General features: G+C 56.6%; 1 gene segment (V, D, J or C); it reads right to left on the bottom strand.

The window, feature by feature from the left end:
• Nucleotides 1-3,140: 3,140 nt before the first annotated feature.
• On the bottom strand, nt 3,141-10,248 carry LOC141989794 (Ig kappa chain C region, A allele-like). The segment is given in 6 exon segments: nt 3,141-3,546; nt 3,964-4,068; nt 4,858-5,157; nt 9,045-9,401; nt 9,811-9,948; nt 10,126-10,248. Coding segments are annotated over 3 exon segments (432 nt in total).
• Nucleotides 10,249-15,183: the final 4,935 nt, after the last annotated feature.

Raw genomic sequence — 15,183 nt, forward strand, 5'->3', positions numbered from 1 at the left:
TGAGAACCATGCACACTTGTGGTAACCAAGCTGAGATTTTCCCCAGACACCTTAGTCAAACGCACACTGGTGTGGCTTAAAACATAAAGTAAGTGTATTAACTACAAAAGGATAGATTTGAAGTGATTATAAGTGGTAGCAAACAGCTCAAAGCAGATTATCTAGCAAATAAATAAAACTGCAAACTGAGCTGAACACACTAGAGAGGTAGGATATAAATTAGCAAATTCTCACCCTGAGTGATAAACAGGCTGGCAGATTCTTAAGGCACAAGCTACCTTTGCTTTGCAGCTTGGGTTTCCCAGGTTTTCATACACAGACTAGAAATCCCTTTAGCCTGGGACCATCAATTCCCCCCATTCAGTCCTTGCCCCTCAGGGGTTTCCAGGTGTGGTGTTGTAGAGAGAGGGAGGGTGACCCATGATGTCATTTCCCCCTTTTCTATCTTCTCCCCACTTGCTGGAAAGCTCTTTTGCTGTGACCTGGGTCAGACAGTTCCCATTGCGTAGTGCTGTCTCGGAGAGGTGTCTGTTGTACACAGTTCCTGGGGTAAGTGACGGGATCCCCGGGGTGCAGCCCGGGACTGTGGGACCGCTGTGCCCCCTGATCTCTCTCCAGTCTGAGCTGTCTCTCACAATGCCCTGCTAGTGACCATCAGCAAACCCCTCCAGGCGCTGTGATCACTCAGCACAGCCGCATGTGGAGCCCCACACCCGGCTAGATCGCAAGAATGCTCCCAGAGCCACTCCTGAATCACACAGTGAGGAACCAGCCAAATCCCCCCAGATCCCAGCGCTGTACCTCAGGAATATACCGTCTTGCACTGCTCAAGATGATCAGTGCAAGTTTATTAATTGGTTCCCCACTTCATCAATGGAAAGGGGATCTACACCAGCCTTTGCAAACCTGAGGAGGTTTGCCACACACTTTGTACAAACTCACTGGTAAGGATAAACCGTTAAACAATTTTTTTGACTACAAAAGATAGATTTTAAGTGATATTAAGTGAGAGGCAAAAAGTCAGAGTTCGTTACCAAAATCAAATAAAATATCAGCACGCAGCCTAAGCTCTCAACCCGATTAGACTGCCCAACATCTAGATTAAGCAGTTTTTCTCACCCCACCGGATATTGCGGATCCTAGTACACAGATTTCACCCTTGAAATCTGGGCCAGTCCCCTCAGTTGGAGTCTTCAGAGTGTCCTTGTTGGTTGCAGTGTAGGTGGGGGAAGGAGGAAGGCCCAGCATGGGGCCCCTGTGTCTGTTTTATACCCTCAGCCCCACGTGCTTGGAGAGCACAAGTCCAGGCATGTCTGGGGGCATTGCTGAGTCTCCAGGCCAGGTTGAGCAATCCCCCTGGTGTGGCCTCATGCAGGTGAGTCATTGCATCCTAGCTGCCTTGCTGGACAATGGCTGCTGATGGGTTGATTGACACCCAGCCTGGATGCTGGTTATTTTCCTCGCTGTTGCCTCGGGGGAGCTAATATCTGGCTGATTCCCCAACTTACAGTATGTTTTAGTGACAACCATACCACACAATCTCATAACTTCATATGCATTAATGATACACATCTATGGATAGAGAAATGACTTTCAGCAGATCATAACCTTTCCCCTGATACCTCACATTGTCACAGAGTCCCTGGGCGATGCTCTGGAACTGCTTCCCATGAAGCCAGGCAGGACTCTGGGGAAGTCTCCTCTCTGGGAGCAGCCTGTCTGCAGGACACACAGCTGACCCGGCTTCCCCCTTCCTGGGTCTGACCTCGGAGCCTTCAGCCTCCTCTGCCCCTCCCTGCGCTTCCCACAGCGAGTCCGCCCAGGCGGGGTCCTGGGGGGGCCAGAGGGTCCTGACCCCCAACTCCGCAGTCAGACGGGACTCTCAGCCAGCCAGCCAGTAAAACAGAGGTTTATTAGACGACAGGAACATGGTCTAACACAGAGCTTGTAGGTGCAGAGAACTAGACCCCTCAGCTGGGTCCATTTTGGGGGCAGTGAGCCAGACAACCACGTCTGCCCTTCACTCCATGTCCCAGCCACCCCCAAACTGAAACTCCCTCCAGCCCCACCTCCTCTGGGCTTTGTCCCTTTCCCGGGCCAGGAGGTCACCTGATTCCTTTGTTCTCCAGCCCTTTAGCTCTCACCTTGCAGGGGGGAAGGGCCCGGCCCTCAGTTGCCAGGAAACAGGGTGTCGGCCATTCTCTGTGTCCAGACCCCTGCACACACCTGCCCTCTAGGGCTCTGCAATGATCATACACCCTTACCCCACCCCCTAGAGACTTAAGAAGTGCATAGGGGAAACTGAGGCACCCCCACACTATTCAGAGGAAACATTAAGAACAGTCCCGCTTTGTCACATCATGCTTTATATGCAATATCACAATTATATACAGCTGAGGAATATGGGGGTTACAAGATGCTCCCCCCTTAGTTAGTAAAGCTGACGCCAATGAATAATTTGGGATGTTCCATATGTACTGAAGCGTGGTACCGAAAGATGCTGAGTGGGATAACTATCGGCTGGGCTTTGTTCATTTAATGTGGATGGTTTCGGGTGGTGTCTGTGGAATGGTACAAGCAACCGCTGATGTAAGGGTAATGACTTCGACTAGCCCAGACTGGAGAGAGAAAACCAGCCGGTGACAGTTTGGGTCAAGGTGTACCTGGTGTGACGCTCTGTACCTCGGGGGAACACCCAGCACCCCTGTCAGGGTTCCCTCCCCACTCTGAGCTCTGGGGCACAGATGTGGGGACCTGCATGAAAGACCCCCTAGGCTTATTGCTACCAGCTTAGGTTAAAAACTTCCCCAAAACACAAATCCCTTCTTGTCCTTGGACAGTCCATTGCTGCCACCACCAAGTGATTTACACAAACATTCAGGGAGAGGCCACCTGGAGCCCTATCCCACCCCAAAATATCCCCCCAAGCCCTTTCACCCCCTTTCCTGGGGAGGCTTGAGAATAATATACCAACCAATTGCCTTAGCAATGTGAGCACAGACCAAACTCCCCCCCATACTCTACAGAGATCCCCTGGAGAAGGGAAGCAGGACTCGGTCCAGGCAGGAGGCCGAATTGCGCCTACTGAGCTCTAGGGAGTACCAGAGACTGTAGGGTTATCCCCCTTCCCATCTCCCATACTGTCCGGTGACGAAAGTAACTCCGGAGGCTATGACGCTGGCCGCTACACTGAGAAAGGGAGGTCACCTTGGGGCCTTATCGAGTTTCTGAGGCCACTGAATCCGCCCAGGAGCGCAGGACCCACCAATACAGGCTCGGGACTTTGTCCCAGATGGCAGCGTCCAGCGGGCATAACGGGACACTGCAAGACGGAGGTTCCCAGGGTTGTGTCTGGGGCCGGACATATTGGCTAGCGTCATTCGGTTGCACCATCCAAGGAGCAGCTGACAAGCCAGAGGCTGAGCGTGACCAGCCCAGGAGTGGGGGTCCTCACAGCAGAGCAGGTTAAGGCTGGCTCCCAGGGTCAAGGATTGGAGTAACCTAGCAGATCACTGGTCCGGATAGCAACAGAGGGGAACGTCATAACTGGAAAGGAACAAAAAGACAAGTGAGCACGGGCATAAACTGGAGAACACCCTCCAGAGACCGAGACGACCTTCAGGCAGTGGAGAGCTTCCCGGTGCCCCGGCACTTGATACTTGGGCCCCTACCCATTCCGTCTGATCTAGTTTATCTACCAGATGCATATGGTCAGAAACGAAAAATAACGACTCTGTCTGAAAATCTATAAAGGTGAAAAATTGATTAAGCCTAAATTGGGTGGATGTGTGCCTCAGTTTCCCACCTTACAGGGCACTCCAGCCCCCGACAGGCCACTTCAGCCCCCCATAGCCCCTGGGAGTGACCCCAAGCTTTGTCTCTGTCACCTCAACCCTACCCAGACTCTGAGCTAACTCTGAGGCCACGTAGCCCCCCCGTGACAATGGGATGGACGTCTGTTACCTGTCTGGTAGGTCTTCCCTTGAGAGACCCGGTATGCGAACAGCAACAGGAAAGCGACGAGGAGGAGGATCCCAAAGACAAGTACGACGATGTCACCTGTCAACCCTGCGCCATGAGAGAGCGAGCGTCAGGCCGCGTTACCAGCGTCAGCGCCAGGAGGGGGCATGGCCTGTGCACTGTTTAACATGGCAGTAATTTGGGGGCGGGGGCCGTGCTGTCCCCCCACCCTGCAAGCCTCGGGCAGGAGCAGAGCGGAGCCGGCTGGGGGAGCTGATAAATCTCCCTCACCTCAAAGCGCAGCCCCTCTCAGCGGCACCAGCCACTTTCTGGGGGGCTGAGGTGGGCCTGACCCCCCTTCACCATGAGACCTGGCCCCTATGCGTGGTCCCACCCCTGGGGCCCCAACCACTGGCAGTGTGCATGGATGTAACTGCAGAGCCCCCTCCCCCAGTAAAAGTGGGGAGGGGAGACAAAATTCCCCTTCACTCCACTAAAGTTCCTACTGCCACTGGCCCCCAGTAGCGCTGAGGGCTCCAGCCCCCAGATACTGACCCTGCTGTACCAGCCCCCCAGCCCTGAGGGACCCAGCCCCCCGATACTGGCCCCACTGTACCAGCCCCTTAGAGCCCTGAGAGCTCCAGCCCCCAGATATTGGCCTCACTGCACCAGCCCCCCAGCCCCGAGGGCTCCAGCATCTCCCCATCTCCCCTCCAATTTTCTCTGCTCTTGTTCATTCGGTCGCCTCTTTAGCTCACTCTCCCGTCCCCACGGCCCCACGAATCTCTCCCTTCTGATGAGAGCCGGAGTGTGACGAGGGAAGCGTCTCCCCTGAACAGTGACTGATCACAGGTGAGGGGTCCCCAAGGAAACCCTTCCCCCTGGACAGAGGCTTACATGAGAAAGTCAGGGCGAACTCCTCCTGCAGGGGCTGAGCCAGAGCCGCGTGGGTGACGCGGCAGGTTAAGATGCTGCCTCTGTCCCAAGCCATGGGGGTGAAGGTGTAGGTCAGGGTGAGGTGAAAGGTCCCGTCCGGGTTCCCCTCGGGGGTAGAATATGTGGATTCAGTCCGAACCCGCCCGTCTCTCAGCCAGGTGACGGCGATGTCCCGGGGGTAGAATCCCCACACGTGGCAGGGGAAGGAGCTCGCTGTAAAGATCATTCCCGATCGCTGGGGGACGGAGATCCTCGGAGCGGCTGGAAATAAGGGAGAGTTGGAATCTGATGCACCGAGAGTCAAACGGCCCCGGTCGGTCTGAGCTCCCTGGGATCCTGCAGGAGCGAAAGGCCCGTTGGCCTGGCTGGGCCAAGGACATGTTTGTGGGGCCCCCGACCGATCCTGCCCTGTAGGAGACCGGCAGGGAGCTGTTCCTGCCCCGTAGCTCCTTCTCTGCAGTGATCAGTCTGGGATCGACAGCTCCCCTCTGCTCCCCGCCTGCTGCTGGCTCTGCCCCACAAACGCCAGGGAGCTGCTGGATACTCCAGGTCTCTCGCCCCCGACAGCAGCTGGCTGCCCAGCAGCAGCACCCCAGAGCCCAGCAGGACGTGGGGCGGGATGGGCAATTCTGCTGTAGAAAAGTCCTGGGGCTCCCGCCAGGAAGCGGCTGCCGGGAGACAGCAGGGTGGGAACCAAGTTTCAGTGAAGGTCTCAGGAGCTGCCGTCCCGGAGCATGGATCTGAGCTGAGCTTTGGGGAACTCTGGCCAGGCCTATGTCAGGTTATTCGCTAGTTAATCAGCTCTGATCGTTTGTGCCTCTGTGCCGAAGTGGGAATTTTCTGTACTATATTTATGAGTCCAGTGCGAGCCTCAGTTTCCCTGGGTACTTTGTACTGTTACCCAGTGGGCACAGCTGGGTAAAAAGCTGCTCCAGGGACAAAGCAGGAGACCTGAGGTGTTTGTGTCACATAACTGACTGGGGGGTGGGGGGGGAATGAATGGGTCATTACGCGACTGGCTGAAACCGGTGGGTCCACAAAGACAAAGGGAGCCCTGAGGACTGAACAGCTGACGCCTGCCCCCGGGCAATTCCAGCAGGCAGAGCGGGTGAACCCAGCAGGGCTCTGCGGGAGGACAATGGACCCAGGGGACAGGAGGCGGGGATAAGAACTGGCCTTTGGAGACGCAGCAGCTCTGCCCTGGCCTGGGACAGACAGACCAAGGGACAGGAACAGCAAGCGGAAACCCAGGTGACACCAGCCTCCACAGGGGGTGTAACCCCACAGGGCCGCGGAGATTCGCTGGGCTCCGTGGCTCACAGGACGGTTTGGTTACAAGTCTGCGGGGCTGTCAGATATTTTCTGAGGGCAAGTCTACACTATACAATTAACGTGACCTAAATTACATCCACGTACAGCTAGCACCGTCATCACATTGCTTTTGCAGATGCGTGCTACGCTCCTGGTGTCAGCGGTGCGCGCCTCTGATGAAGTGGGAGTGTTCTTAATGTTTTGTCAGAATGCGGCGTGTGCCTCAGTTTCCCCTGCGTGTACTCAAGTATCTAGGTGGTGGGAGAAGGGTGTGTGATCGCTGCAGAGACCCCGAGCGGGCAGGTGTGACTGCGACTGGCAGCCTGGGCACAGAGAACGTCCGACACTCTGTATCCTGGCAACTGACGGCTGGGCCCATCCTCTGCAAGGAGCCAGCCGGAGGGGCTGGAGAGCAAAGAGAGCAGGTGACTGGTTTGCCCAGGAAAGAGACAAAGCCCGGAGGCAGGGCAGCTGGGCATGACGGAGGCTGGGCTGCTGGAAGGTGGTCAGTCTCCTGGTGTGGGACTCGGGGGTATGGGGGGAAGCCCACAGCCCTGGGCTCTGGATCCCCCCAAGACGGACTTTGCCGAATGCTCCTAATGTCCGTGCTAACAAGCTCTGTTCCATGCTGTGCTCCCGACAACCAATAACCCGCCTGTGTCACACGCTGGCTGGGGGTCGCGGCTGACTGCGGAGTTGGGCTGCAGGGCCCTTTGGGGGCATGTAGGCTTCCCCTGGACTCTCACAGGCTGCTCCCAGAGAGGAGGCTCCCCCAGAGTCCTGCCTGGCTTCGTAGGGAGCAGTTCCCGAGCATCGCCCGGGGACGCCGTGACACAAGGTGGTGGGAGAGGGAGTTTGTGGTTACAGAGGGCCAGCAAATGGCCTGGAGAATGGATACGCCAGCGGCTGGTGACCTGGTGACCAGCTTGGAGAATGGATACCCCAGCAACTGTTGACCTGAATTACTTTCCATAAACGTATCAGACACAGCATCCTGAAAAGCTGGGACCGGGATCGGGGTACCCTCTGCCACCCCTTCCTCTGTCCCTGAGAAGTCAGCGGTGTGACTGCTCCCCTCCAGGAGGTCGGACACACAGTCCCTTCTCAAACCCTGGGCCACAGGCTGATCAGATGCTGACTCACCCATTCAGTCCTGGGCATCCTCTCCCAAGTGACCAGTGAGGAGACATCCCTGTACCCCCACTATTCCTTCCCCAGTTCCCTCCTGGGGGGCCCCCTCTAAGACACATTTCTCTGTGCTCCCTACGAAGGGGTCTATCCCTTGTTCATCTGCAGAACTCTGCCAGCTAACAACTGGGAGAGTTTCCTTAATCCCTGGCCACACCTCTCCTGCCCCTGCGCCTGAGGGCATGTTGTCTTCTGCGGGAAAGGAGCTAGTCTCAGCCCCTCCCATACTTGGAAGCACCCTGCTTCCCTGTGTTACAGAGTCACAGGAATCCTCACCCACCTCCGTGGTTTCTGAGATCCCCTGCCCCTTCTCTGGGCTCTCCTCTGGCCACATTTCTCTCTGCTCCCTGGAGCCGGGTCTGTCTCTGGTTCAGCTGCGACCTGCTGGCAGCTAAGAGCCTGGACAGTTCTCTCCCTGGCAGGCATTACACCCCCTCCCTTCCCGATGTGGTGTTACCTCCAGCCGCAGGGCAGGAGCTGGTCTCAACCACCCTCCCACCTGGACGCATGTGGCTTCCCCCTGCTGCCGAAGGATCAAGGAGACTCTCTCCCATTCTCTCAGCAGTTCCTGAGACCTTCCCCTTTCCCTCGGGGGTCCCAGCATAACACTCCTCCTGCCGCAGGCAAATACTTTAACCTGAGCTACACGGAAAAAATCATTCCGAAGAAGCAGGTCGACTAGTCACCCACAGTCAAAACACTTTCCAAACCTTCCCAAACCACAGGATTTTAGCGAGTGGTATGAGGTATCTGCTTTCGCCCACCCTCTGCCATTTGGCCAGGCACCATACTGGGCTCTGGGACCACACTCTGCTTAACCAGAGAGGTCTGGGCCCCTGTATCCCTCTGCCCCAAGCATCCCCTGCCATTAATTCTGACAACCTCAATGTGCTCCAGGTCTGGCTCTGCAGAGGCTGATCTCACAAAACCGATACGATCAGTTCCAAGTGCCTGGGGGCTCTGGGGTGAGGGCAGCAGAGCTAACAGGGGGCTATTGGTTGCCTGCTTCCTCCCAGCACAGGGCGTTTATTCCTCAGGGGATCAGTGGAATTACACCCCGACAGCACCTTCTGGGCTCTTCTGCTCTTACAGGAGATTTGGGGTGAGGGTGAGAGGAATGGTTCTGGGGAGGTGAGAACCCAGCCTCCCAGCCCCTTGCTAGGGATAAAATGGGACCTTCCCTTCCCACCAGCTTTAGACCCCTCTGTCAGGGGTTTGTTTTCAAGAGATGCCTGGGTCTGTTCAAAGGCATCAGCAGGAGACGCCAGCTCATCCCCAGACGTTACATCGTTGTCCCAGAGACACTGCTTCACCTCAGCCTGGCACACGCCTAGGAAATGCTCTTGAGCAACAAGATCCAACATGCCCTCACAACTGGTAACACCTTTGCCCCTCACCCACTTTCCCATCAAATCCTTCTTTTTGTTTACATATTCCCCATTACTCACCTCAACATCCCCCCTCTTCAGATTCCTAAATGTAACTCTCTGCGTTTCAGGGGGAATCTGAAATCTTTGGAAAACAGTGTTTTAAAATTTACAATAGTTTACAGTATCCTCAATGGGCATTTCATTGAATAGAGTCAGAGCTTTACCGGTTAATTTTGCAATCAGGGTAGGAACTCCCTTGGCATCAGGGATTTCACGCACCTCACACAGCCTTTCAAAGGGGGTCAGAGATTCAGCAATATCCTTCTCCTCACTGTATGCAGGACATAAGTGCTCCCATTTGTGGATTTTTGGAGTGATGGGACTCGCTGGGGCTGGGGGGTTCTGGTTCTGCTTCTCTAGCAGCCCAGTTGGTGTTTTCGCTCTCGCTCTCTCTCTCTTTCTTCCTGCTCGCTTTCTCTTTCCTCCCGCTTCTCCTTTATCTCCAGTTCTTTCAGTTCCAATAGTCTCTGATGTTCTCTCTCCTTCTCTGCAACCTGCAGCCTAAAAAGCTCCAACTTCACAATCGCTTCACTGCTTTCAGTCATTTTCCTGCTTTTCTGTCCCTACTTCCCTTTCCTGGAATAAGCAAACAGAAAATAACAAACCAGAAGCCTCCTCCTGACTGTCCTTAGCCACCACACTTAAAGCCTCACTTCAAATCTTTGCACCAGTGTTTGAAGTGCAAATCTTGCTCAGTACAACAGGCTGTGTATTTCACCCTGCTCGCTGCACCACTGTGACGGGATCCCCGGGGCGCAGCCCGGGAACGTGGGACCGCTGTGCCCCCTGAACTCTCCCCAGCCTGGGCAGCCTCTCACAATGCCCTGCTAGTGACCAGCAGCAAACCCTCCAGGCGCTGTGATCACTCAGCAAAACGCATGTGGATCCCCACACCCGGCTAGACTGCGTGAATGCTCCCCAGAGCCACTCGTGACTCACGCAGAGAAAGGCACCACCCAAATCCCCCCAGCTCCCAGCACTGTACCTCAGGAATATGCCGTCTTGCACTGCTAAGATGAGCAATGCAGATTTATTAACCAGTTCACCACTTCAGAAATGGAAAGCGGATCTACACCAGCCTTTGCAAACCTGACCAATTTGCCACACGCTTCATACAAACTCCCTGGTGAAGATAAACAGTAAAACAAACATGTTGACTATAAAAGACAGATTTTAGGTGATGTTATGTGAAGGGCAAAAAGCCAGAGTTAGTTACCAAAGGAAATAACATATCAGCACGCAGTCTAAACTCTCAAACCGATTAGAGGGGGCAACATCTAGATTAAGCAGTTTTTCTCACCCCACTGGATATTGCGGTTCCTAGTACACAGATTTCACCCTTGAAATCTGGGCCAGTCCCCTCAGTTGGAGTCTTCAGAGTGTCCTTGTTGGTTGCAGCGTAGGTGGGGGAAGGAGGAAGGCCCAGCATGGGGCCCCTGTGTCTGTTTTATACCCTCAGTCCATGTGCTTGGGAAACACAAGTCCAGGCATGTCTGGGGGCATTGCTGAGTCTCCAGGCCGGGTTGAGCAATCCCCCTGGCGTGGCCTCATGCCGGCGAGTCACTGCATCCTAGCTCCCTGGCTGGACAATGGCTGTTGGTGGTTGTTTGACACCCGCCCGGGCGCTGATGACTTTCCTTGCTGTTGCCTCAGGGGGAGCTAATATCTGGCTGATTCCCCAATTTACAGCATGTTTCAGTGACAACCGTACCACACAACCTCAGAACTGCATTAATGACACACATCTATGGGTAGAGAAATGACTTTCAGCAGGTCATAACCTTTCCCCTGACACCTCACCAGGCCTGCCTTCTATGTAGGATCACAATTATATACAGATGAGGAGTATGGGGGTTACAGGATGCTCCCCCAAGGTACAAAGTGTCACAATACCCATGTCCCAACAACAGTGATTCGTTATTTTGTCAGGCAGAATTAGAGCCTTGTTCTCTCCCCAGGCGAGGGGCTGCGGAGTGTGGGGGAGGGCAGGAGCTGGGGGTCAGAGGGTGCCGGCTGCCCTGGCGTTTCTGTTATAAAGCCACAGACCTGAGCCCTCCTCCGGCCTCCTGCCGCCCACCACTACTGTACTGGGCCCCTTCAGCCCTGGGGGCTCCAGCATCCCACCCCCCATCCCCAATGTACCATCCTGGGTCTCTGCTGGGGTCCCCTGTCAGACTCAATGGAGTGCACCCTTCAGCCCATAACACGCAGCTGGGAGCCCAGCACCCCCTCACCTGTGACAGCCAGGGCGAACCCCTCCCGCAGGGGCTGAGCCAGAGCCGCGTGGGTGACGCGGCAGGAGAAGAGGCTGCCAGAGTCGCTCGCGGTGGGGGTGAAGGTGTAGGTCAGGGTGAGGTTGAAGGTCCCGTCCGGGTTTCTCTGGGGGGCAGAGTGAGTGGTGTCGGTCAGAACCCGCCCGTCTCTCAGCCACGTGACGGTGACGTCCGCGGGGTAGAATCCCCACACGTGGCAGGGGAAGGCGCTCGCTGCGTTTAACACCCCTGCTTTCCGGGGGATGGAGAGTCTGGGAGCAGCTGGAACGAGAGAGACAGTCATTGAGCTGTGTCTGGGCAAATAAGTGATATTTTGGGTTACCCCCATGCGCCAATCTGAGTGTAAGATACACAGATATACCCCATTCAGTACTGTGGGGCACGAAACACCCGGGGTCACCGGGGAGGTTTTACCCCAGTGGGATGTAGGAAGGCGCTTCAGACATGGTGATTGAGGGTCCATAGTTCAGAAGGTGTCAGTGCCAGGCAGGTCAGGAGGGGGCTGGGGTACAATTTCCCGGGCTCACGTCTATTCGGAGCAGGAAGAGAGCGGCCAGCCGAACCCGGCACTCAGCTGTCTGGGTGCACTTTGGGCAGCTGGATTCCCCCTAGAGGAATTACCTCCGGAGGCAGGATTCATAGATTTTGTGGCCAGAAGGGACCATTATGATCCTCTCGTCTGACCTGCCGCACGCCCAGAGCCGAGAGCCCCCCCTGCAGCTCCGCAGCTGCTCTGTAGTGTGGACACTGCCTATGGTGACAGGAGGGGTTCTCCCATCGCTGTAGTTAACCCACCTCCCCTAGAGGCGGTCGCTACATGGACAGAAGAATTTGTCCATCGACCTAGCGCTGTCTGCACCGGGCATTATTTCTCACACCCCGAGTGACACAGCTGGGTCAGTCTAACGTTTCAGTGTAGCCCAGGCCTTAGTTCCTTTCGTCTGGGGGGTTTTATCCCCCTCCGGCCATGTGCTCTGAGCTGCAAACTCCGCTGATGGGAGGAGTCCACTCGCATGACCCATCTTCCTGGGGCGGGGAGCAGAACCACAGGAAGAGTGGTTCGTCCTTTTGTGGACGGTTTCTCAATCCAGGTGTAAGGAGTTTCCAGCTGCGAGATCCAGCCCTGCCCTGTCTGGTATCGGTGGGTCTCCTCTTTCGGGAGGGCCATGACAATGTCTGTGTAAAAGCAGCTCTTCCCACTAACGTCCCTCTCCGGCGATTCCTGCGGCCACAGAGGCTCACGCTGGACCCGCTCCAGCGTCACATCACAAACGGGACACAGCGCTTCCACGTGAGATTAATGCAGGCGGCAACTCACAAGCATGGGACAGAGCCCAGACACCAAACACTTCCTGAGATTTCTAAGACCGATCGGTGACGGAAAGCACCCCGGTATTCACACCCCAGACCCACCGCAATAATCTTTGTCCAGGATATGCCTGGGCGGGGGTCATATGGAAACTAAGAACTCACTGGTCAATAGTATCCTGGTGAACTGTGTGTAGCAACATTACATGCAAAGTTCTGGATTCCCCAAATAAGGCTGGTTGCCACGTTCCAGCCACGCAGCCCCGAAGAGACAGGACTGGACAGGCAGGTCTTTAACAAAGGAACGTGTGTTTACCTCCATTTACATATAAGGTCTAAACAGGGTCCTCGGATGGAGAGAGTGGGGAAGACGGGAGAAAAGGGAAAACCTGCAAACAGAGGTGAGAAGAAACAACATGCAGCCCCCTCCCCACCCGACACGTCACCTTCTTTACTGAACGTTAACCAGGGGTGACCCTCAGGGAAGTGCCTCTCAAAGGGTGACTGAACTATGCACGTGAGGGGCACAAACACCCCAAGCTCGCTCCCTACCCAGCTCTCTCTGTCTGACCTAAGCAGACAAAAGAAACAGCCTCTGGACGCTGGGAGCAGATCCTGGCCTGGGAATTTGGGCAGCAGTGTTACGGGGAACCCGTGGGAAGAACCTCACCTTGAACCAAGTCTAGTTTGTTACATTCAGAAAACGTTTTATCTTTATATCTCCTGTCGCCATTTCTGACTTTAGCACCTCAGACTTGTACTCACTTAAAATCTCTCTCGTTGTCGTGAAATAATCTTGGTTACTCTTTATTTAAAACGAATCCAGTGTTGGGAATGGCTGGGGTAACGCCCTGTACGGCAGCAGACTGTTGGAGCTCGGTCCCTGTCGAGGGGCGACGGACCTAAGCTGCCGGGGCTGCCCAGGAGAGGGCTGGACAGTGCAGAACACAGACTCCTGGGGGATCATCGGGGACGGAGAGCGTGTTGTAAGTAAGTGACCACGTCTGGAGGCAGCAGAGTGTGGCTGGGGTTTGCTGACAGGCTGCGGGGTCAGAGCTGCTGGCCCAGGGCTGTGGCTACACACAGACGCTCAGGGTGGGACCTGCAGGCTGTGGGTCTGGTTCTCAGGAGCCCGGGGTGGGAGCTGCAGCAGGAAGCGCTGGGAGGCACCCCAGGGTGCAGGGCAGGTGGTGACCCAGCTGCTGACCGGTCTGGACTCACTGTCCTGGCGATATCACCCCACAGGTGAGCCAGGCCGATTCCAGCGTGGTCTCTGCCAGCGTTCAGCTGAGACACGGGGACCTGGCACGAGCTGGCCCCTGGTCTGCCAGCGTCACAGTCACGCCGGCCGGTGGGGAGCCGGCTGTGTCTGAAATCCACCCCTGCCTCGCTCTGCCCGGGCCAGGGTTCACACCCGCGCCTGCCCGTCTACACACACCCTGTCGCGGGTTTAGCTTTCGCTGTTTCACCCTCCCTTAAACCTGACGCTTCTCAGCGTGCCCTGCACGGCTGTCTGCCGGTCACTGCCTGCACGGGGGGGCCGGTGTGGGGTTACTGAACTCGGTTTCAATTCACACCTTTCGTTAAACCAGAGCAACCCTGTGTAGACGAGTCCTCACCCCACCCGCTCCTCCCACCTGCGGGACTGTGGGACCAACGCGGGAACAGCCAGTCCCGAGTTCCCCGCTGGGGAACGACCGAGCTCTTCTCCTGTCCTTACCGAGCACACGGAGGGTCGTCTCTCCCTGCAGCTGCTCCGCACCGTAACCAACCACACATTGATACGGCCCCTCATCCGACACCGTCACCCTGGAGAGCGACAGGGATGCGTCCCCTGTCTCCAACTCCTGCTCCGACACGCTCGCTCTGGGCTGGGATTGTCCCCTGCCCTGGTCGTACTGCGCGATCCTCTCCTCAGACAGAAACCACTGAACCCGCAGGGAGCGCAGATCGACTGGCCCCCCGACGTGGAACCGACATTTCAGCAGCGCCCCAGAGCCCAGCGGGGCCCGGGAGGAGGGATCTGTGACTATCCGCAGCCGGGAACCTGCACAGGGAAAGAGAAAATCACGCTCTGGGGCTCTGGGCAGGGCTGGGCCGTGCCGGGGGGAGGTCGCTGCCTGGGGATGGACGAGCCAGTGGGGGGATCTGGTCCCGCAGGGAAGAGGGGGTGGTGGGGTACCTGGGGCAGGTGCTGGCTGTTCTCTGGCTCCCCTGGGTGTGTCAGTGACTAGACACCTGCCCCCCCATTCTCCTTCCCAACCCGTCCCACACGGGCTCCCTCAGAGCCAGGACAAGGCATCAAAGGGAGGTTTTGCAAATAGCTCTGGGCTTCTCCTTGCATTCGCTCCGGCCCTGTCCACGCCCCTCGAGCGATCTCCGTGGCCCTGTCTGCACGAGCCTGGCTCACCCCACTGGGGGCACAGAGCTGGGGCAGAGCTGGGGCAGAGCCGGGTTAGACGATACAGCATAGTAAACACCTGCCCCCCCCCCCCCGGCTACACGCGGGCTCCCTGCTGGGCTACGGCACAGAGGAGACCCAGCAGAAGGGCTCTAACCCCCCTGCTTCCTTCTGGGCCTGAGCCAGCCCCAAACGGAGCCGTCATGGGGCCGGGGGGGGGGGGGGTGGATTTCCTCTAGGGGCAGGTCAGTCCATGGATGTTCCTGCCCCAATATCGGGGGCCAGCTGCTGTGGGAGGCAGGACCCCAGAGGAGAGGGGCGCTGGGATGCTCCGGCCTGGCTGTTCCCAAGCTCCTGTCCCCGGGGCAAGGTGAGG

Source organism: Natator depressus, chromosome 6, assembly GCF_965152275.1.
Source record: "Natator depressus isolate rNatDep1 chromosome 6, rNatDep2.hap1, whole genome shotgun sequence".
NCBI classification, from domain to species: Eukaryota; Metazoa; Chordata; order Testudines; family Cheloniidae; genus Natator; species Natator depressus.